Consider the following 23,745-nt stretch of genomic DNA (forward strand, 5'->3'; position numbering starts at 1 on the left):
ACAGTGAGAAGGTGGCCATCTGCAAGCCAAGGAGAGAGGCTTCAGGAGAAACCAAACTTGTTGACACCGTGATCTGGACTTTGAGCCTCCAGGACTGTGAGAAAATAAATTTCTGTTATTTAGGCCTCACAATCTATGGTATCTTGTTAAGGCACCTCGAGCTGACTAAGGCATCAGCTTTACCCATGTTTTTGCCACTGTGCTCTACTTGCCAGGATGCCATCAAACTGAGGCCTAAAGGGTAGGAAAAGAGCAGCCAGCAGGCAACCCTTAGAAGAGCATTCCCAGCAGAGGTGACTGCACTCCCTGAAGTTCCAGGCAAGAAAAGTGAGGCTGGCACCAGGACGAGGGAGAAGGCGCAGAAGGCCAGAGCACAAGCCCATGCCTGCAGCTCCAAGGAGGGCAGGTTGTGACCAGATATGCCCATAGTGAGAATGACCCATAACTGTCACCTTTGTAATTAGCATCTCTAGCCTTCCATGTAATTATGCAAAAAAAATTATATTAAGTTTTCTTGGAGATTTATTCAAATTAACATGCATTCTCTGAATACTGACATTGGAAGGAAGGCTAGAACTGAGGTTTTTAGTGGAGAAAAACATTAATGTGCTAATGAATTTTAGTCCAGCGCTATAAAGGCTGCAAAATAAAACTAAGCAGTAAACTCACACATGCATAAGCAAGAATGAGGGGCACACTAGCTGCCTAGATGTAACTTACCTGGGCAAATACGATGGCTTGTTGTGGATAATAAAGAGAGGCAGCTAATCCCATGAAACCAGGTGGATACACCAGCTTCTTTATTTTCGAACCTATTAAATAAAAAGTAGTGAACACCATGAGATGATTCATTGTCTTCACCATCACAGTTTGCCTTGTACATGAATAAGGCTTCTTCTTTTTTTTTTTTTAGGGCTGCACCTGTGGCATATGTAAGTTCCTGGGCTAGGGGTCGAATTGGAGCTACAGCTTCCAGACTAATGCCACAGCCACAGCAACACAGGATCTGAGCCGTGTGGAACCTATGCCACAGCTTGCAACAACGCTGGATCCTTAACCTACTGAGTGAGGCCAAGGATCAAACCCACATCCTCATGGATACTAGGCGGATTCTTAACCCACTAAGCCACAATGGGAACTCCCTAAATAAGACTTCTTTGGTCCTAGACTGACAAGAAAATGTGCCTAATATCACATGCATCGAAAAAAACCACCACATTTTCACTGCTTTAGCGAGATATAACTCACACAATCCACCCACTTAAAATGTACCATTCAATGGCTTCTAGTGTATTCACAGAGGTGTGCAGCCATCACCACAATCAATTTTAGAGTATTTTCATCACCCAAAAAGAAACTTCATGTCAGTTAGCAATCACCTACCCCCCAATTTCTCCATTACCCCCAGCCTTAGGAAAGCACTAATCTACTTTCAATCTCTATGGATTTGCCTATTCTGGACATTTCATATAAGTGGAATTAAATAATACATAGTCTTGCACCTGGCCTTTTTCATCAGTACAATATTTTCAAAAGAACCACTATTTCTAAGGGAACAGGGAAAAAAGATTGTTTTGAAAAGAACCACACATTATTTTGGTTTCTAAGGTTTATATTCTTTTATAGGAAACTGGCTTCCTATTTAAAGACTGAAAGCAAGCATTCCTTTCTTCTCCCTTTTAATGTCCCATAAAAATAACAGCAAAGAATAAAATACAGATTTTACACACAATTAAGAGAAAATGTATGGAGTGGCAATAGGCTATTAAAAAGTGTCAGAAAATGGAGAGTGGCTGAGAGCAAGAGGACACACAGCCTTGAAGTTCTTGCCACAGCAGAGGAGGGAGCAGAATGTCCCTGGCAGTCTACAAATGGCAGGTCCCATGGAGGGTGGAGAGGGCAACCATGGATCAAGATGGGGACAAATACAGATCCTGTGCACGGACCATGCCATGCTCCTCCTTTCTCCATGCCAGGCCAGTGCAAGGCTGCCTGGGACTAGACCATCTCTCCAGACAAAAATCTTAAAAGGGGCAGGGTATCTCTAAAGCAATGCCATGGACTTCCTGCTGAGAATGGAGATAGCTGGTGTGAGCGCATATGTGTGTTAGTGCCAGAGAGCAGAGCCTTCCTCAGCTGGGCACCAGGCAGAGTCACACCCCCCCCCATCTAAGGTTAGTTCCCTTTCAGCTCACTCTGAGGGCAAACCTGCTTGCCAGCAAGCCCCGTCTATATGCAAAAAGTTCTCACTAGAGTTTCAATCACCTTGTTGTTAAACATGACTGCACAACTGAGGTTCACTAGTCCTTTGGGGAAAGCGTGCAATGTAAAAGAGAAGATCAAGAAAAGCAAGAAGGAAAAATGACCCCAAAAGAAACAGAACTTAAAACCAAACCTGTTAATAAGTATCATCAATAAATTCAGGAAGCTATTGCATTGAAAGAAAAATGCAAAAAATATTTTCTATGAAAAAGAAACATGCAGAGAGCAAAAAAGAGCTCTTGAAAATGACCAAAGTAAAACATTTCAAGAGGAATAAAATAAAATAATCAAGAAAATATAAGAGCTATGTGGGGTCATTTAAATAGCTCAATCACGAATTCGAGTTCACAAAAGAAAGACAGTAAATTCTCAAATAAATACCTTCCCACAGCTGAGGGCTACAAGCCACTAAAATGCCAACCAAGGAATGAAAACATGTGTATGTAGTCATAGCACCACAGAAGTTCAGAAAAATGAAGAAGATTCTCAAAGCTTCCAGAAAAAAAATACTTCAGAAGGAAAAAGCATGTAGACTGGCTGCTGTCTCTCACGTCGGCAATGCTGGATGCTACAAGACACACCCTTCAAAGTTTCGATGGCAAACAATATCTATGCCCAAACTATCACCTGGTATGAGTATTTTCAGACTTGCAAAAACCTGGCAAGTTTACCCCCAACACAGCCTTTTTTGAAATTCTTCCTTTTTTTTTTTCTTCTTTTTTGGCCACCCCTTCACATATGCAGTTCCTGGGTCAGGGATCAGATCCCAGCCTCAGTTGCGACCTAAGCCACAGCTGCAGTAACACTGGATCCTTAACCCACTGTACTGGGCCAGGGATCAAATCTGCGTCCTGCTGCTCCAGAGACACCGTCAATCCTGTTGTGCTACAGCGGGAACTCCCAACGCAGGCTTTTTGGAAAGTGACATGAGCATATAGTTCAACAGTATGGCAGGGCAAATGTAAAGAAAACATGGAACCCAAGCAAAAGGGGTCAAACCCTAGAGAGCATGAAGCCACATCCCAAGATAACAGCTGAACTGAATGAATCTCACTTAGACTGTGGGAAATAGAAATGAACAGAACAGACAGTAGAATGGAAAGCTGGGAGAAACTTGGGAATGAGGTTAAGAAAACTTGTAGAGGAGTTCCTGCTATGGCACAGTGGGATTGGTGGTGTCTCTGGAGTGCAGGGATGCAGGTTGGTCCCCAGGTCAAATCAGTGGGTTAAGGATCCAGGGCTGCCTAAGCTGTGGCATAGGTAGCTAGTAAAGCTGGGATCTTCCCTGGCTCAGGAACTCCATGTGCAGTGTGGTGACCAAAAAAGGGGAAAAAAATCCATACTATTAAAAAAAAGAAAACTGGTAGAGGGTAAAACAGAAGAACACATTAAAAATGGACTTGACATAAGAAATAGTCTCACTGAGAGGCACAGTGTTTTTGAAATGGTACGCATATGGATGCTTGTGCAAGCATGTTACAAACATTTACACAGAAGAATATGGTGCTGTTCACTGGTTTTACAAAAAAGAATACAAATACTATCAATCTAGATTCTTTTTGTTGTTGTTGTTGGGTTTTTTAAATTATATTTATTTATTTTTGCTTTTTAGGGCTGTACCCGAGGCACACAGAGGTTCCCAGTCTAGGAGTTGAATCAGAGCTAGAGCTGCCAGCCTACGCCACAGACACAGCAACGCAGGATGCGAGCGGCATCTTCAACCTATACCACAGCTCACGACAACGTCGGATCCTTAACCCACTGAACGGGGCCAGGGATGGAACCCGAAACCTCATGGTTCCTAGTCGGCTTCGTTTCCACTGTGCCACAACGGGAACTCCTCAATATAGATTCTTAATAATGTTTCTCTCCCTCTCCTACTGCCTTGACTGAAAGGATATAATTACTCTAGAAGAGTAAAGTCTCTTTTACCCCTGGGATCCCACCTGTACACTTGAAGCTTTAAGCGCCTGGGCAGCTTACGAAGGTGAGGACCAGGTGAAGGACAGCAAACACTCCAGCCATGTTTCACTCTTCTAGGGAAAGTAGATAAGCTGCAGCTCTTGGGCCACTAGCTCCTACTGGTTCACACAATGAGTTGGGAGGGTCCCAGAACTTCTGGAAGAAAAAGTGCAATGCCCTGCGCACACGTGTGCACACACACACACACACACACATACACCCCTCCCCCGCCTATCCCCATGTCCACACCTCACAAGAAGCCAGTGGTGTAGACTGAACTCTCAGCAATGCCAGAGTGGAACCACTGGCTGCCAGTGCTGGAGGGAGCCACCAGAAGGCAACAATAGTGGGCAACAACCACCTGCCACCTTTGAGCAGCCTGGCTGGGCCTACTTCCCCTGAATGACCATCTACTCATCTCTCTTCCAGAGAGGTACCTCTTGTCATCACCACAGTCCTGGCCACCCTCATCACCACTGTCTGCTATATGCTCAAGAAACCCTATCCATTCTTTCCAGCAATCCCTCTTCTGGGACTATATCTAAAGGAAATGAGATCAGTGCCTTGAAGTATCCTACATTCACTGCAGCAGTATTCATAATAGGCAAGGCATGAAAACAACCTAGAGGTCTGTCAGTGGAGGAATGAATAAAGAAATTATGGTACATATTTACAATGGAGTATTATTCAGCCTTTAAAAAGGACTTCCTACCATGTGTAAAGATAGGGATGGACCTGGAGGATAATTATATGAAGTGAAATAAGCCAGACAGAGAAAGAAAAAAAAAGTGCATAATCTCATTGACATGGATAATCTAAAAAAGTCAAATATCTATAGAAGCAGAGAGTAAAAGGGAGTATCAGGAGTGGCGGTGGGGGAAATGCGGAGATAGCAGTCAAAGGGTACAGAGATGCAGCTATGCAGGATGAATAAGTCTAGAGATCTAATATACAGCATGATGACTACACTTAATAACATTGAACCCTGGACATTTACTAAGAGAGGAGATTTCAGGTGCTCTCATCACAAAAAAAGATAATTATGTGAAAAGATATATTAATTTGCTCAAGTCTAGTAATCATTTCACTATGTATATGTATATTAAAACATCATGCTGTAAACCTTAAATATATATATAATTTTTATAAAAAAAATAAATAAGATGCTAGACTGAAAAAAAAAAAAAGACACGCCACTAGGAGGGACCTTCTGAGCCCATCCTATTGCTGCCAGCATAGGGGGACCATCTACCTGGAGGGGGGTCTGCAAACTACTCTGACAGCCCATAAACATACCTACCCTCCCACTCATCTTGGACCCCCTGACAACATTTTACCTCAGGCCCTTGTACCCTAGTACCCACAGGAAAAGATCTGTTGTTTGATATGTGCTCACGAGTGTGTGTGTGTGTGTGTGTGTGTGTGTGTGTGTGTGTGTGTGTGTGTGTGTGTGTGTACTTTTCTGATAAAGAATTACCATTTTAAATTATTTTAACACTACCAGTCCCTCTCAGGAAAAGGACAAAGAGAGAGGAACATATCAACAAACAAGCTAACAAAAACAAAGGAGGAGGATTCGCAGTAGTGGGTGTCCTGACGCTGCTGTTCTGCCCAGGAGGGCAGAGTCCTCAGTCCTCCTCAGGATGGTCACCCCAGTGTATATGCAAGAGATAAAGACAGTGTAAAATGCATGCACGGCACAGGGAGTTTTCCTTAGGGCTGTAAGATTCTTGCACAAGCTCTACCCACAGAGAGGAAAGGAGGAGGCTAATCTCACTTAATTCCACACTGCTAACACCCAGGCAACATTCCAAAGCCCTGGCCTTGGGAATCTTCATCAATTCTAAACACTATCTAAATAAGATAAGAATGCTTTTTTGGACAGCTTTACGGAAGGACAAAGAGTTGGTTCAACTATTGCCAAGTTAATGAGTAAAAATAAACTCTAAATTTAATTCTTATATATTCTGCACAAGATGGGAGGAGAGCACAGAAACCACAACAAGACATTCATTCCATAGGTTGGGGGTGGCACCAGGGCAGCATTCCTCTAGAACTGTTAAGGCACGTATAGAAAAAGTTTTTACTATTGGACAAATAGGTACCAAACTAGTCTCTATACTTATCTTCTATGGGGACCTGATTACAGGGTTCACAATCTTTCTATTTTAGTAATTTTTGTGTAGTCTGAATTTTACAATCAGTGAAACTTCAAGTAGTCCATGACAAATTCATCTCATCACAGTGAAGTATTTTATCATCCCGTATTTCCCATAAATGTTTTGTAATCCAACAGTGAAGTATAATAATATTTTAACTTGATATTTGTTAGCTTTTAATCCTAAGGGGTTTTTCTTGTTTTGTTTTCTTTTTTTGGCTACACCTACAGCATGTGGAAGTTCCTGGGCCAGGAGCCAGATTCTTAATCCACTGGGCCACCAAGGAACTCCTAATTTTAAGTACTTTAAAAGTTTTTTTTTAACATCACTGACCAAAGCTATAAGACCTCAGACATTAATAAAATCTTATGAAATCACTGTTCTAGCTACTACAGTTAATAGTCTGATCTTAACACTGAAACATATAGAAACAGTTTCTCAGCTATAATAGATTTTGGTTAATGACAGTTCACTCTTTCTGTATAAAGAGTAATAAGAATTTGACCAAATAAATACGCCTATAAAGGATAACTACTTTATTTTTTTAACCAAGAGTACATAATTTCTTTCTTTTTTTTTTTTTTACAATTTCTATATGTTTAAAATCAAATTTACTAAATGGAGTTCCCATTGTGGTACAGCAGAAACGAATTCAACTAGTATCCATGAAGATTCAGGTTCAATCCCTGGCCTCGCTCAGTGGGTTAAGGATCTGGCATTGCCATGAGCTGGTGTGTAGGTTGCAGATGCAGCTCAGATCTGGCAGTGCTGTGGCTGTGGCACAGGCCAGCAGCTGTAGCTCCTATTCGACCCCTAGGCCTGGGAATTTCCATATGCTGTGCGTACGGCCCTAAAAAGCAAAAAAAAAAAAAAAATTCATTATTATAAACATTGGTAAATGAAAGAAAGAGGAGTTGTTGTTTTTTTTTTGTCTTTTTGCCTTTTCTAGGGCCGCTCCCGCGGCATACGGAGGTTCCCAGGCTAGGGGTCGAATCAGAGCTGTAGCCACCAGCCTAAGCCAGAGCCACAGCAATGTGGGATCTGAGCCACGTCTGCGACCTACACCACAGCTCATGGCAACGCCAGATCCTTAACCCACTGAGCAAGGCCAGGGATCGAACCCGCAACCTCATGGTTCCTAGTTGGATTCGTTAACCACTGAGCCACGACGGGAACTCCAAAAGAGGAGTTTTCTTGTGGTGCAACAGGTTAAGGATCTGGCATTGTCACTGCAGCAGCTCAGGTTCAAGCCCTGGTTCAGGAACTTCTAAATGCCACAGTACGGCAAAAAAAAAAAAAAAGAGAGAGAGAGAGAACCAAATATACATTTTACTTTTTTTTATTTTTATGGCCGCACATGCAGGATATGGAAACTCCTGGGCTAGGGGTCAAATCTGAGCTGCATCTGTGACCTACAAAGCTGGTTAAGCCACTGAGCAAGGGATTGAACCTAAATCCTCACAGACACCATGCTGGGTTCTTAAGCCACTAAGTCACAATGGGAACTATGCAAATACATATCGTATCTCTTCCTTATGAATTGTTTTTAAAAAACTACAAAATTGTACCGACCTCTAGCCAAAAGGAGTCCAACAACTCCAGCAAAACCAATAACGCCAAGTCTTGGAAAAAATCCAGGAGGTGCATTTTGGAGATATTCATAGCTGTCTACAATAGAATCAAGACAGGGAAACAGTTCCATAAATTGCTCATTAAGAAACAAGACATGTACATCAACTATATTTCAATTAAAAATAAATAAAAACAAAAAGAACAAAACAAAAAAAGTCACATATAACTAGCATATGTAGTATCATGCATTTCAAATAATATATTCTTTGCTTTTGTTAATATGCTTTCGACAAGTTCTTTTTATGTGAGATATAAATACCATTTACTAGTCACACAGCAAGTATCTAATTTTTAAAACTTTTTAGTCTGATGACATTCTGGCAATAAAGTAATGTTAGATCACATTCATGTTCCTGAAGGCAAACGATCTGAATCAATTATTCATAAGGGGAGAAGTACAAATATAGGGATCCCTTGCTATCCAAACACAGAAACAGAATAAATGTGGATAAATCTTTGGATAGAGCTGTCACTATCTGAAGATTTGTGGCTTGCTCTCTGAAACTCAGGAACCAAATACATTAGACTCAGGGGGAAAAAATGTATCCTTTGCCATCTGAATTCATTTTTCAGACTCAAGAACAGAATAAATCTGGATAATGAAGGAAACTTGCAGTGCAAGTATACGCGGGAAATAGTCACTGTTGATAATCGAACAAACGCAACACGTGAGCCCATTTGCCATGCCCTAACATGCCTGATGACCTCATTTGCATGATGCCTCCTCTCTTCTCCTTTTCACTGAGCCAATGCCACCAAGTAAGAACCAGCTTAAGTCCAACCTCCTTACAAAAGCCTTTCCTACATTGATCAGCCCACACCTCTCTTTCTCCTAAGTACCACCATATTTAATTTCTGTACCATCATTTGGTACCTGATTGTATACTCTTGTGTTTAGTTATTCAGAGGTGAATTTTAATATCTCCTCAAACAGAATATCTGCTCCTTAATGGTGGACTGCTTAGACTTGTATGTCATTTCCCTCCAGGGGTAACTGGAGTTCCCGTCATGGCTCAGTGGTTAACGAACTAGTATCCACAAGGACGCAGGTTCAATCCCTGGCCTCGATCAGTAGGTTAAGGGTCCAGCGTTGCAGTGAGCTGTGGTGTAGGTCGCAGGCATGGCTCAGATCCCACGTTGCTATGGCTGTGGTGTAGGCTGGCAGCTACAGCTCCAATTCGACCTTAGCCTGGGAACTTCCATATGCCACAAATGCGGCCCTAAAAAGCAAAATATATGTATTTTCACTCAACAGATATTTATCAAAAACTCTGCTAGAAGTTTATGGAGACTGAATGAATTAACAAAGGGATTTCAGCTAGGTCATGACTTGAAAAGCCTTCACGTCTTTCAGCCTCATCTTCGGCACTCCTGTCTGCTTCTAGTTCTAGGCACATACAACACTGAGTCACTGCTCCAAGCCTCAGTCATGCTGTGCCCTCTGTATGGAATGCCACCCAAGTCCCACCCCCACCTTTTGGTGTGGCTAACTCTGTTCCTTCAAGACTCATCTCAGAACTCCTCCCCTGACTGCTGCCATCTCCCTTAATCTCTGTTAAACTGGTCTCCTTCCTCTGTACTTTCGATGGTGGTCTACGACTATCTCTGCATGTCTGCTAGTACTGAACACTTAATTATACACATCTCAGTGGCTGTGACCACTGTCTCAATCAGCCTCTCTCTTCAATGCCTGCCATGATGGTGAGTTAACAAATGTCAATGGATCTGAACTAACTGGAACACTCGGCTATTCTCTCCTCCAGATAACACTAGACATGTGCCAGTTTTCATTTTCTTGAATTCTCTGGAAAATGTGGTCATCCTTTTAAATACGATTATAGGGCTTGTGTTGTCTGCACTAACTCTTGTTTGGCCTTTTACTTATTTTGCTTTTAACTTGGTTTTAACTTTTCAACCTCTTGTCTGGGTAATTTGAGGCAATTTTCTACTTCCCTTTATTTTTGCCCATCAGCATGGTATTTTCAATTCCAGACATGTACACAGCGCAGGTGATAGAAGGACACCCAGATGGCTTAGTGAGCTGAGCCCAAGTGGGTAAATCACAAAGAAATGGGAAAGAAATACGCTGTAACACTGCACTGAAGCCGAAGCCTAGCTTCCAGCAACACGTCTTGGCTGTGACTGCTAGGAAATGGACTGGTTGCCTTGGCAGAAAACAATGCAATTCATAATGGAACATGTCTTCTTAAAAATCTTTGCAGTAATTATCAGTACAGGAAATGAGAAAAAAAGGACTCATATTGCAAATAATGCCTATGGCTCTGAATCAATGGGAAATGCCAGGTGACAATGAAGAGACCACATCAGTCACACATACAGATAAATGCTCAGGATTTCTTTAGTTTTCTCAGGTAAAAAAACTAGGTAACAAAGTACCTAACTGCCAGGGTTATTATGAGGATTCTACATAAATTAATACTTTCAAAGCACTTAGACTAGTTCTTGATACATAATAAGCACAAAATAAGCTTTTTTAAAATTAAAATATTAGGAGTCCCTGCTGCGGCACAGTGAGTTAAGACTCCGACTGCATGAGTTCCCGTCATGGCTCAACGGAAATGAATCTGACTAGTATCCATGAGGACACGGGTTCGATCCCTGGCCTCACTCAGTAGGTTAAGGTTCCAACGTTGCCATGAGGTGTGGTGTAAGTTGCAGACTTGGCTCAGATTCTGTGTTACTGTGGCTGTAGCATAGGCCAGCGGCTATGGCTCCGATTCGACCCCTAGCCTAGGAACTTCCATAATGCCACAGGTGCTGCCCTAAAAAAATTAAAAAAATTAAAAAAAAAAAATCTGACTGCAGTGGCTCAGGTCACTACAGAGGTGTGGTTTTGATCCCTGGCCCAGCACAGTGGCTTAAAGGATCCAGCATTGCTGTACCTCTGGCATAGGTTTCAGCTGTGGCTCAGATTCAATCCCTGGCCTGAGAATTCCATATGTCACAGGTGCAGTCAAAAAATTAAGATATTAATTCATATACATGAATAATTTAAAGAACTGGTAAGCTACTAATATGTCTGTCATCAAGTGAAAAATTTATCTGGTAATCTCAGGGGTATCAGCACATCAACACTGTATGATGATCTTCACAAAGAAATTAACTGTACTCATGTTTATTTTATTCTGTCATGGAAACAAACACTTGCAAAAATAAGAGGTTGACTGGCTGAGATGCCCAATTGGGGGACAAAATATGATCAACATCTATTAATTTACCGGTTCCTGAGATTATTTAGAACACAGACTGTGAACCCAGATTACAACTGTATGTGGTAGGTGAATGTGAAAAACAATTAAAGGCAATAAAAAACAAGTGTAAACATAGGAACACTATGGATTATATAATAAAGCCTTTCCTAGGCACACCAACCCAGTTCCATCCTGCCTCTAAACTTATACAATATGTGTTACTAGCCATGCCGAAGAGCTATCTAGATTCTGAAAACCTACTGATGAGTACTACACCTGGAAAAAGATTTAAAGAAAGAAAATCCAATGTATCTGCACTTGCTAGGCCAACAATCCTAAAGATCCTGACAAGACTTACCTGAGTGTTTGGAGATCCTAGTTCTCTGAAATCTGAAGAAAAATTTTTTTAGAAAAATCCAGGAGTTCCCGTCGTGGCTCAGTGGTTAACGAATCCGACTAGGAACCAAGAGGTTGTGGGTTCGATCCCCGGCCTTGCTCAGTGGGTTAAGGATCCGGCATTGTCGTGAGCTGTGGTGTAGGCTTAAGACTCGGTTCGGATCCCACATTACTGTGGCTCTGCTGTAGGCCGGTGGCTACAGCTCTGATTAGACCCCTAGCCTGGGAACCTCCATATGCCGCAGGAGCAGCCCAAGAAATGACAAAAAGACAAAAAAAAATAAAGAAAGAAAGAAAAAAAATCCAAATAGCTCTAGAATTCTATATACAATTTTAAAGAATTTCACAGATCTCCTGGAGCCCATCCACAGAATCCCAGATAAAGAGTTCAATGTCAAACAAACTGATTATATCTAATTAAAAATCAACTTACCTAACCCCCACTGAACCAAACTTTGCATCTTGGGCTTAGTTTGGGAGTACATTTCCTGAAAAGATTAAAAAAAAAAAAAAGAATGAATAGGATTTGCCGATTAGAAAGTAACAATAAATATATCTGTCTAGTGAATACATTATCATGTTATTAGCACTTTTTGAACAAAGGCATATACTGTATCTGGGCTTTTTTGTGTTGTTTTTTTCTTTTGTAATTTCCTCTTCACTGCAAATTGCTCAGCAGAATGGCTTATTATTGCCACAGGAAGCAAAGATTTCAAGCAAAGTGGTTTCAACAACCCAGCCTTTTCGTTCTTCTGTAGAAACTGAAAGGAATGGGGAGAAAAAATCTCCTTGATAATTGAAGTGGAAATCCTTTCCCTGTGAGATTAAATCTTGCCTATTAGGTCTATTTTCTGATTTGCCATATATTAGAGCCTCTATCTGAAAACTGCCCATTTGAAGCAGGAATGACTGGCTTTAATGGGCAAAGGAGTCTACACTCAAGTTTGGAGAGATACCCCAATCTGGAGCAAATGAAATACTAATATTCCCTTAGCAATAATATAAAGGCTTTGTACATGAACATCAGATGATCCTAAAGAAAATAAAGCACCAGCTAGAAGGCATACACCTTCAAGAATTCTACAGTAAAGATGGGAAAAGAGATATGTAAGGGAAGGTATCAGAACCAGTTGCCACTTGGAAAAAGATTTGTTTTATTTAATTCAGTTAAATTAATTCAGAGCAAGTTATCTTAATACTGGTAAGTGGCCTTAAATAATAAATGCTGAATGTGAGGGAGGACATAAAGAACATTACAAAAAACTGACCACTGCTTCATTAAAATCCATTCTTGGTTTTTGGTGCACATAAGAAAAGAAAAACTACAGACCAATGTCTAGAGTGACCTCCCATTTCTTTTGCTAGCAAAATTTGTTTACTATGAAGAAAAACTAAATCAGTTCTTAAAAAAAGGGACTAGAACTTGTAGGCCTAAAGAAAGAGCTAGGAATCAGAAATATTTTCATTCATGAAGACTTTATAGGAAAATAAAACCAGTACAATCACAAAAAAAGGCTTTTTATTTAGAAGTAGTACAAATGAACATGTTAACTATTCTATCAGCTACAAAGGCATTTTGCTGCACTAAGCATCATGCACAAATGAAGTAAAAAACAAAAAGCAACCTAGGTTGAAAAGCAAAGAGACAAAGTACTTTTATAACCACAAAAAAAGAGCAAGAGAGAAATAACAGTAGACATGTCTACATGATACAAAAATATTTGCAAATCTGCTAAGCTTATCTTAAACACCATTGGATGGCTTAAAAATCATCTAGAACACGAGAATAAAGTCTATTACAACACATTATGAGTAAAGTCTTTAGGTGTTTCATAACTCAATAATATGGTTACGATACTCTAGTATAATGGCCTAATTTATATTATTGACAGAATCTATGCTTACTATTTTCTTTCTAAATTGGTGAACAAAAGTTCAGCACTGGCAGAGACAGTGAAAATTTAAAAATTTTTTAAAAAGTTCTGGATGAAAATTGAGTTTATAAGTCTCAAGCAGAGTAAATCTAGACCATGTCACACACATCTACATACTTCTACTTTATCAACAATTTTCAAAATCAAGATCAAGTATGACAACTATGTGTATCAAAGCCCAGGAAAGCATTGTGCAGAACGTAAACTTCAGTTTCAGATGTTAAAAGTCGCAGACATGCTTTCATGAAATAATGATAAATGCCTGATCTAAAACCTGAGCAGTAACAGTCAATCTGCATATGTAGTTCTGTGATCACTGGGGCAAAGAGTTCAGTACTAAAGTATGTAATTACCCCCTCTTTTAGTTATCTACCCTCCCATTATAGCAGTCAAAATGCTCTGTACCCATTCCTATTTCAAGTGGTACTGGCTTGTAGAATCTCTGTAGGGAGAGAAACTTCCTAATTTTGATATAAATGTTTACACTGTATCCTTTTCCTTCTACTGAAGTTCCAGCCCTATATCATCCCCTGGTGGACAGTAATGTTTTCATAGCCTTGACCAAGGAGATAGGTACCACTGTCCTCTGATCTCTAGTCAAGGAGCTACACGCCATCCAGGGGGAAGGAAATTATCTCTGCAGCTATGGCAACAGCTGCCACCAGGAAGCGAGGGCTCTCTGCTACCCACCCCGCAGAGATGACACTGATAAACATTTTTAAGCCTGGCACTATTAGGGTGGGGCGGTTTATTGTGCCTTTTTCTGAAAACATGCAGCCAATATAGACTTTTCACTATTGACTCTAAACAGAAATACATTCACTCCATTTTCAGAAAAGCTATACCTGACACCAACTTGTATATGGTTCGCAATAATGTCGGAGATGGGAGATGTTTTCTTCAAGTTGGGTCCTTGGCTCTTCCACATATTTAGATTGACCCTCAGGAACAGAGTAGAGAGAAAGCTGCAGAGATTGAAAAACAAAACAAAAAGAAATTAAGAAGCGTATACAGTAATGAGGTAACAATCAATTATCAAATTTGGTTTTGTTGTGTTTGTCTTTTTAGAGCCACACCCATGGCATATGGAGGTTCCCAGGCTAGGGGTCAAATCGGAGATGCAACTGCTAGCCTACACCACAGCCACAGCAACGGTGGATCCGAGCCACATCTGCGACGTGCACCACAGCTCACAGAAACACCGGATCCTTAACCCACTGAGCGAAGCCAGGGATCAAACCCATGACCTCATGGATACTAGTCGGGTTCATTAAAGCTGAACCACGACAGGAACTCCCAATTATCAAATTTGTAAACATCGTATTTCTAATAATTCATAAGCTAAAATGACTAAGGGTTATGTGCACCCTGAAAACTGCTTCAGAGGATCTTTGCACTTTACTTATTTCCTTACTCAATAAGGACAAGGTCCAGAGAGCAGGGCTCTGAGGTGACCTAGCCTCCTGTACTCTCCTGGTAGCAGATGAAGCAACCCCCCTTTACTTGTTCTGTATACTGGTATTTGATATTCCACCTTAGATTTAGTATGGAAAAAGGATTCTATTACTCTAAAGTGTGGGTGGGAGGTGGGATAGGAAAAAAAAGCTTGAGAGTAACTGAAGAGCATGTGACTTAGTCCTAATGATCAGCCTAGTGCTAATCAAAGCAGGATAGCAGGTTTGTCCCCCACTCAAAGAGGAAACGTTTCACAGCCACCACTGGCTGCCTTTTTCACTCTCAAATATGCCACTGTCTTAAGGCCTGCAAAGAGTAAAGGGCAAAAAAATAAGCTATTTAGCTTTATGTAAACATTATTCAAATGACCCTGCTCATGACTGAAGGTAGATCTTTATGACATTTCAATGCAACTCAAAAGAAACTAAATATCCAAAATAATCAGTGGGAGCTATAGACAAAAATAGAATGTAAACAATAGAGAGTTGATTTCTTATTTATTTAGTATTTATTAAGAATCTACTTATGAGCCTCTAATCCAGTGAAGAAGCAATATGAGCCCAAGTCTTCAATTTCTTAAGAAAGGAAAAAATGTGAATGTTTTCCTGGCTCGATAACCAGTCTAGAAATCAGGCAGATCACTTAGAAGTGACTCGTGCTTACAATCTTCTGGGACATGGCAGATTCCCCACAAAAAATCTAGGCAATATCCTTAACTATGTCCTTAGCTAAAGTACCATTAATTAAAGTTGAAAAAGTCATAGTTTAGCAGCTTCCCACAAAGAAAACCAAAACTACAAGGAAATATATTTCCTCCTTTAAGTATCTTCTGAACTGTCATATCTTCCTGATATTCAATTTGTATGCTTCCCATAGTCACTAAATCAGACATTCAAAATATATCACATGTTACCTCGTTAACCTTCACAGCAGCTTTGTGAGGTGAGTCCTTTTTTGGTGATGCATAGACCTTGAAAGTGAGCAGACTCAGGCTGGCCGGCCCCATGGACCTCTGTATTACCTAAAACACAGAAGCAGTCTGAAGCCTTCTCTCAATGTTGCAAACAACATGCATAATATCAGCACATCTGTAACCTGTTACTCCTGCCCTGAAAGGCTTATTGCATGTTATGAGAAATAAATGTATTCCTGAGGTCTTATGGAAGTTAGAACCTAAGAAACATGTTCTCACAGACTTAAAATTCCAGATCAACTTTATCTTCATTTCCAAAACACATTAGTTCCTAAGGTTTTCCATTTAGCCTTTTAAATAAAATAAAACACACACACACACACACACACACGTGCATTTTTAGAATAGAGAAAATGGGAGTTCCTGTTGTGGCGCAGTGGAAACGAATCCAACTAGGAACCATGAGGCTTCGGGTTTGATCCCTGCCCTTGCTCAGTGGGTTAAGGATCGGGCATTGCCGTGAGCTGTGGTGTAGGTCGCAGACACAGCTCGGATCTGGCGTTGCTGTGGCTCCAGAGTAGGCCGGCAACAACAGCTCTGATTGGACCCCTAGCCTGGGAATCTCCATATGCCACAGGTGCGGCCGTCTAAAGACAAAAGACCAAAAAAAAAAAAAAAAAAAAAAAAAAAAAAAATAGAGAAAACGCTATGGAATGTATTTAAAACTATAAAATAGTCGTGGTATCTCTCTCTCTCTCACACACCCCAATAAGAAGAAGGGAAGGAGTTTTTTAAATGACCTCAGCTAGTGATTCATTAAACAGAGTGAAGATTTTTTTTTTTTTGTCTTTTTGCCTTTTCTTGAACCGCTCCTGCGGCATATGGAGGTTCCCAGGGTTGAATCAGAACTGTAGCCGCTGGCCTACACCAGAGCCACAGCAACGAGGGATCTGAGCTGCATCTGTGACCTACACCACAGCTCACGGCAACACCGGATCCTTAACCCACTGAGCAAGGCCAGGGATCGAACCTGCAACCTCATGGTTCCTAGTCGGATTCGTTAACCACTGCGCCACGACGGGAACTCCAAAGATTCTTTTTGTAATTCTAATAATCAAATTTTCAGAAGCTCTCCCTTTCCATTCCCACCCAGAGCCAGTCTCCTCTAATTTCAGTTCCTGAACTGTCTTTCTATGCCTTGCTCTCCCTGACTGGGTCACTCATGCCCACAGCTTCAACAGGATGCCCCTGACCCCCATATGCAGCTCCAGCCCAGAGCTCTCTTCTGAGTTCCCAGCTCACTTATCCTATCACTTCTGCACATCTCCAATTGGATGGGACACAAGCTTCCTACCTACACCAAACACACCCAAATCCAACCCAATGGGATCCTGTCTGTGCCTCCAAGTCCACACTAGGCGTGATGGGTCGGTGTGTGCTGTGGAATCAAGAAAGCTTTTTTAAAAATAATATATTTTTAAAATGTACTACATAGCACTTGATCATCTAGCATCTTTCCCCAAAAAAATCCTCTTCTACTTCTCTCAGGAATGGTGCCACCATCCAACCAGACAACCCAATCATAAACTCTGAGGTCATCTTCACCACAATCCCCATCCTATTGGTCATTAAGTCCTGGTAATTCTACCTATTAAGTGACCTCAATTCACTCTCCTCTCTATCTCCTCCTGTACAATCTTCCTTTGGGCCCTTGTTTCTTTCCTGGATTGTTTCGACCATTTAATTCTAACTGTTCACCTGGCCCTTGGATGACTCAAACAACCACACTACAAAAGAATGATCTTTCTCAACTGCAAATCTGAGTATCCTCCATTCTTATTTGAGATCCTTTGGTATTTACTACCTAGAACTTTAATGTGAACCAAACAAGGCCTATTTATTATCTGACCCCAAAAAAGAAACAAACAAAAAATAAATATGATCTGACCCCAACAACCTTCTTAATTTTATCTCCATGTCACTCTGCCTTTTCCCAAAAAACCTGAACTCCCTATATTTCTGCCATGTTCCTTCCTAGCTTCATAGGTTTATACATGCTGATTCCTCTGCCTAGAATGGTCTATACTTGCTGTGTTGTTCTGTACAAATCCCTAAGAGCAGGGAGATTTATTGCTTTTCCTTTCTTATTTATCCATTTATTCATGCTGATCAAGTTCTCCCTCTCAAACTGGAAGCCCCTTCAAAAGAATGGAATTGTGTCTTACCCTGTATTCCTAGTGCCTATAAGTATACCTAACATATACGAACTACTCAAGAACTATTTATTGCCTGCATGAATGGACAAAAGAGAGGCAAAAAAAAAAAATGAGTGTTCGACTTGTTCTAACTACTTAAGCATGATTTAGTATCACAGAAATTATATTCCTGAGATTTGCAGTGCATATAATGTGAAAGATTAGGCTACCCTGAAATACAAAATACATAATGCTAAATAAAACCTTAAGAGGTCTGTTGAAACATATGCCTGGAGTCATACACAAAAAAGAAAGTTCCCATATTTCAGAAGCAAATAAAGAGCTAGAAGCTACTTTTCTTTTCGCGGCCACACCCACAGCATATGGAAGTTTCCATACCAGATATTGAATTCCAGTGGCAGGTGCAACCTACACCACAGCTATGGCAAAGCCAGGTCCTTTAACTCACTGCACCAGGCCAGGGATCAAATCCATGCCTCTGCAGGGACCAGAGCCACTGCAGATGGATTCTTAACCCACTGTGCCACAGCGGGAACTCCTAGAAGCTATTTTTAAAATAAGTGGTTATAACTTAAACTGCTTTAAAAATAATTAATACACCCTAAAGCATTAAGTGGAATACTTGAAAGGTAGTAACTTCCAGAAAATACAGCCACTAATTGCTTTTGCTTCCAGGATAAAGGATATTGAGCCACTGCCAAGTCAGTGTAGTCCCTCCCCACTCTCCTGGAAAGGGCCTATTAGGCTGCTGGTATCTGGAGGTGCCAACTCAGTGTTCTTTTGTCCTCTGGGTCTGTTCACAACCTACCGACAACACTGCTTAAAGTGGGGACTTTCCACTGAGCCAGCTGGGTAGCCCTGCCCCAACTTTGATTCAGATTCCTTTCCTTATCAGCAACAACTAGTGCCCTACCCCTTTTCCCAGTCTCCCATTCAGGCATTCTGGATTCATATTGTCCCCTATTTCATCTTCACTTGATATAATGCCTTCTTGTGCTGACCTTTTTAATTCTTTTAGTTTTTTTTTTTTTCTTAAGGTCTGCACCTGCAGCATATGGAGGTTCCCAGGCAAGGGGTCAAAATGGAGCTGTAGCCACTGGCCTATGCCACAGCCACAGCGATGCCAGATCCAAGCCGCATCTGTGACCAACACCACAGCTCACGGCATCGCCAGAACCTTAACCCACTGAGCGAGGCCAGGGATTGAACCTACGTCCTCATGGATGCTTAGTCAGACACATTTTCGCTGAACCACGATGAGAAATCCATGGCCTTTTTTTTTTTTTTTTTTTTTTTTTTTTTTTTTTGCTTTTTAGGGCTGCACTCGTGGCTAGGGGTCTAATTGGAGCTAGAGTTGCCAGCCTACACTACAGCCACAGCAACGCAGGATCCTGAACCCACTGAGCGAGGCCAGGGATCAAACCCACAACCTCATGGTTCCTAGTCGGATTCGTTTCCGCTGTGCCATGATGGGAACTCCTGACCTTTTTAATTCTTAATTCCTACTTTCAATTTTTAATCCTACTTTTCACATATTTCATTTTTCATCTCATAGCCTTCTACTGTTTTAATTCATATTTTCACTTTTATGTTCTTAATGATTATTCTCTTATTTTCAATCTGAACTCACTTTTTAAATTTAACATTTTATTGGATTTTTATGCATTTTTCCAGTTTTATTGAGAAATAACTGACACACATTACTGTACAAGTTTAAGGTGTACAGCTTGATGGTATGATTAACATATATTGTGAATTACCTAAATAGATTCAGCTAAGGTCCACCTTCGCATATACAACTTCTTAGAAAAAAAATTCTTGTGATAAGAACTTTTAGGAGTAACACTCTTTTTTTTTTATTTTTTTTTTGGTCTTTTTGCTATTTCTTGGGCCGCTTCCGCGACATATGGAGATTCCCAGGATAGGGGTCCAATCGGAGCTGTAGCCACTGGCCTACGCCAGAGCCACAGCAACGTGGGATCGGGATCTGAGCCGCGTCTGCAACCTACACCACAGCTCACGGCAACGCCGGATCGTTAACCCACTGAGCAAGTGCAGGGACCGAACCCGCAACCTCATGGTTCCTAGTCGGATTCGTTAACCACTGCGCCACGACGGGAACTCCAGGAGTAACACTCTTAATAACTTTCCTATATATTGGGTTTTTTAAAATTTTTTTTTCGTCTTTTTGTCTTTTCCAGGGCCGCACCCTCGGCATATGGAGGTTCCCAGGCTAGGGGTCGAATCAGAGCCACAGCAACACGGGATCTGAGCCGCGTCTGCGACCTACACCACAGCTCATGGCAATGCCAGATCCTTAACCCACTGAGCAAGGCCAGGGATTGAACCTGCAACCGCATGGTTCCTAGTCAGATTCGTTGACTACTGAGCCACAACGAGAACTCCACTTTCCTATATATTGTAAGCAGTATAATTCTTTTAATTTTTTTGAAGAACTTCCATACTGTTTTCCATAGTAGCTGTACCAATTTACAATCCCACTAACAGTGCCCAAGTATTCCCTTTTCTCCACATTCATGCCAGCATTTATCTCTTGTCTTTTTGATAATGGCCACTATAATAGGAGTGAGGTGAGATCTCACTGTGGTTTTAATTTGCATTTCCCCAATGACTCGTGATGTTGAGTACTTTCACTGTACCTTCTGGCCTTTTGTTTATCTTCTTTGGAGAAATGTCTATTCAGGTCCTTTGTCCATTTTTTAATTGGGTTATCTGGTTTTTTGCTATTGGGTTATATGTGTTCTTTATATATTTTGGACATTAACTCCTTATCAGATATATGGTTTGCAAATATTTTTTCCATTCCATTATCTTTTCACTATGTTGATGGTTTCTTTTGCTGTGCAGAGGTTTCTCAGTTTGATATAGTCTCACTTGTTTATTGTTGATTTCATTGCTTGTACTTTAGGTGTCATTAATTTCTACTTTATTTTTCCCTCTTGCCCATTTTTCTAGTTTTAATATTATACTAATCCTGCCCTTTTATTGCCCAAGTTCTTTTCTTCATCTCCCTCTTCTGTTAGTCTCCCCCCCCAACTAAGCCCATCCTCACTCCCGTTCCACATGAAGAAATGTGGCCACAAGGGCAGTAGCACCCAAGAAAGCCCCCTCCAGCTGTTGCTGTTTTAGCTTTCTACAGGTTCTCAACAAATAAACTAAACAACTAAAAAACAAACCTCATCCCCAGAGACCTGGGAGATCCGCAGATGAATACTCCCCAGGGCCACAATTCTCTCTGCAGAGACTTATTTCAGGGTTTCTCATCACTGTTGACATTTTGAGCTGGATAGTTCTTTGTTGGGAGGCTGTCCTGTGCACTATAGGAGGCTCAGAGCACCCTAGCCTCCACCCACTAGATGCCAGTAGCAACCCCTCCCAGTCACAAGCCCAAAATGTCTCCAGACACTGCAGAAGTTTCCTAAGGGTATTCCTCTACATCGAGAAGCCCTGAGTTACATGAATAAATATTATTTTCTGACATCTCTCACCATTGAGGTTTTTTTTTTTTTTTTTGGTCTTTTTGACATTTCTTGGGCTGCTCCCGTGGCATATGGAGGTTCCTAGGCTAGGGGTCTAATCGGAGCTGTAGCCACCGGCCTATGCCAGAGCCACAGCAATGCAGGATCCGAGCCGCATCTGCAACCTACACCACAGCTCACGGCAACGCCGGATCCTTAACCCACTGAGCAAGGGCAGGGATCGAACCAGCAACCTCATGGTTCCTAGTCGGATTCGTTAACCACTGCGCCACGACGGGAACGCCTCACTATTGAGATTTTAAGAAAATCTGTATGTTTTAAAATCCATGGCCTCAAACCTAATACACAGTGACAGATCAGAACAGTCAATGTCTGGGGATGCAAGCGTGCATAGGGTAGGCCTACTGAGAAGGGGCACCAGGGAACTTTGTGGAGTAACAGAAATGATCTAAATCTTGATTGGGTGTGAGTCAGAGAAGACGTATACACTTGTCAAAACTCAAATTGTTGTACACTCTGTACAACACAATCTGGCCATCTCACTGTACATAAACCATATGTCAAAAAAGAAAACACATACACACCTAAACCATGCAAAACATGGATGGGAATTGCAGGCCATGGGTCATTCTTAGGAAGGAATCAGCCAGACACCTTCCTAAGGGCAAGGGTCTAGGTGGTATTGATCTATGCAATGGAAACTCACAGGAAAAGCCTGGGTAAAAGATCCACAGGCAGACAAGCCTGACACTGATGTACCACCCAGCATCTTGGGTGGTTCACTTTCTTTTGGGGCATTAAAGAGGGCTCCTCTTGGTGAGAGACTACCCCATCATGCCTTGACCAGACCAGATGTTATCATACATGGGGATTCTGAACACTGGGCCTCTGACAGGTGGCTATCACAATTTGTTAGAGCTCTTATTGATTATTCAGACCCATTCAATATCACAATTTAAGAAGGAAAGGCTGTTAAAGTGAGCAGCTACAGCTCTGATTCAACCCCTAGACTGGGAACCTCCATATGTCACATACGCGGCCCTAAAGAAACAAAAAGACAAAAAGACCAAAAAAAAAAAAAAAAAAAAAGAGTTGTATCTTCAATGAGTGCTAAGCTAAAGCCACAGACTAACTAGATCCAAAGGCTACACTGCTTTAAATCCAGCCTATCCTCTGGAGTATGCCCTTCAGTTAATGGATGCCCCTCCTCGAATTCAGCTAGATGCGGGGGGGTGGGGGGGTGTCCTCAAATTATGAACCTCAATGTATTGGCTCGTTTGAGGTTTTCAATACAGTTATAAGAGACCCACACCATACAGGAAACTAAAATTTGGCTCAGACAAAGGTGAGTTGGTGACCCTGAGCTTTGCCAACCTCAGAGGGACTGTCACTGAGTTCCCTGGCTCATGTGGTTAAACACTCTTTCTTTCTGTCAGATTCTATTCCCCAGCAAGATATCTTATACACTCTCCCTATCAAGTATCAAGCTATACTCTCCATCTTAGACCTTTGGATTCTCTTTGTCTTTCCACTTTCGTTTTCCATAGTCCGCAGAGAGCTTAAATGGCAATGGAAACTGAACACCAGGATTGGCAGGGAAGGGTTGTAAAGGAGTAGGCCACCACGGCATTAAAGGCTTTACTTCTTACTATTTCCACTGGAGCTCATCAAGGACTGAGAACAAAACAAATCTGGATAGATAAGTAGGGTTATATATGATATAACAATTAGAAGAGGCCAACTAGAATTTTATTTCAAAAACAAACATTTATTACATACCTATTACATATCTGGCACAGTGTTAGACTTAAGCAGACATGGTCTCTGCCCTTACAGAGTTTCTAGGAAGTTTATGAGTTTACTCAAAAAGACTGAGGTCACAATTAAAAAAAAATTTTAAGACTCAGGCATAAGATCAAATTTAGCCTTCAATGCTAAAAGCAAGGGCAAATTCTTTTACACAGTTAACCAAGATATGAATCGGGTGAGGTCACACTTAGATCATAATGGGTATCCGGAAAGCTAAACTGTCCTTGTTTTGCAAATAAAAATATACTGCCCAGAACTCTAGCTCCAGAACCACTTTCTGACTATGTCCTAATAA

The 23,745-nt window shown here is 41.3% G+C and overlaps 1 protein-coding gene across 2 annotated transcripts in view; it reads right to left on the minus strand.

Moving 5' to 3' along the window:
• Positions 1 to 23,745, minus strand: part of APOO (apolipoprotein O) — a 66,586-nt gene that overhangs the window by 26,648 nt on the left and 16,193 nt on the right. For both annotated transcript variants that reach the window (XR_014835824.1, XM_005674464.4), the window contains exons 2-6: positions 15,926 to 16,033; positions 14,403 to 14,522; positions 12,057 to 12,111; positions 7,956 to 8,051; positions 721 to 812 (exon numbers count right to left, since the gene is read on the minus strand). Coding sequence is in view for 1 of the 2 variants with exons in the window: in XM_005674464.4 (XP_005674521.2) it covers positions 721 to 812; positions 7,956 to 8,051; positions 12,057 to 12,111; positions 14,403 to 14,522; positions 15,926 to 16,033 (471 nt within the window). In the remaining variant the exon portion in view is untranslated. The remainder of the gene's footprint in view (positions 1 to 720; positions 813 to 7,955; positions 8,052 to 12,056; positions 12,112 to 14,402; positions 14,523 to 15,925; positions 16,034 to 23,745) is intronic.

Source organism: Sus scrofa, chromosome X (assembly GCF_054392235.1).
Source record: "Sus scrofa isolate SSC_HxYL_T2T_F1_AM1 chromosome X, Sscrofa_HxYL_maternal_Yorkshire_Landrace_v2.0, whole genome shotgun sequence".
NCBI classification, from domain to species: domain Eukaryota; kingdom Metazoa; phylum Chordata; class Mammalia; order Artiodactyla; family Suidae; genus Sus; species Sus scrofa.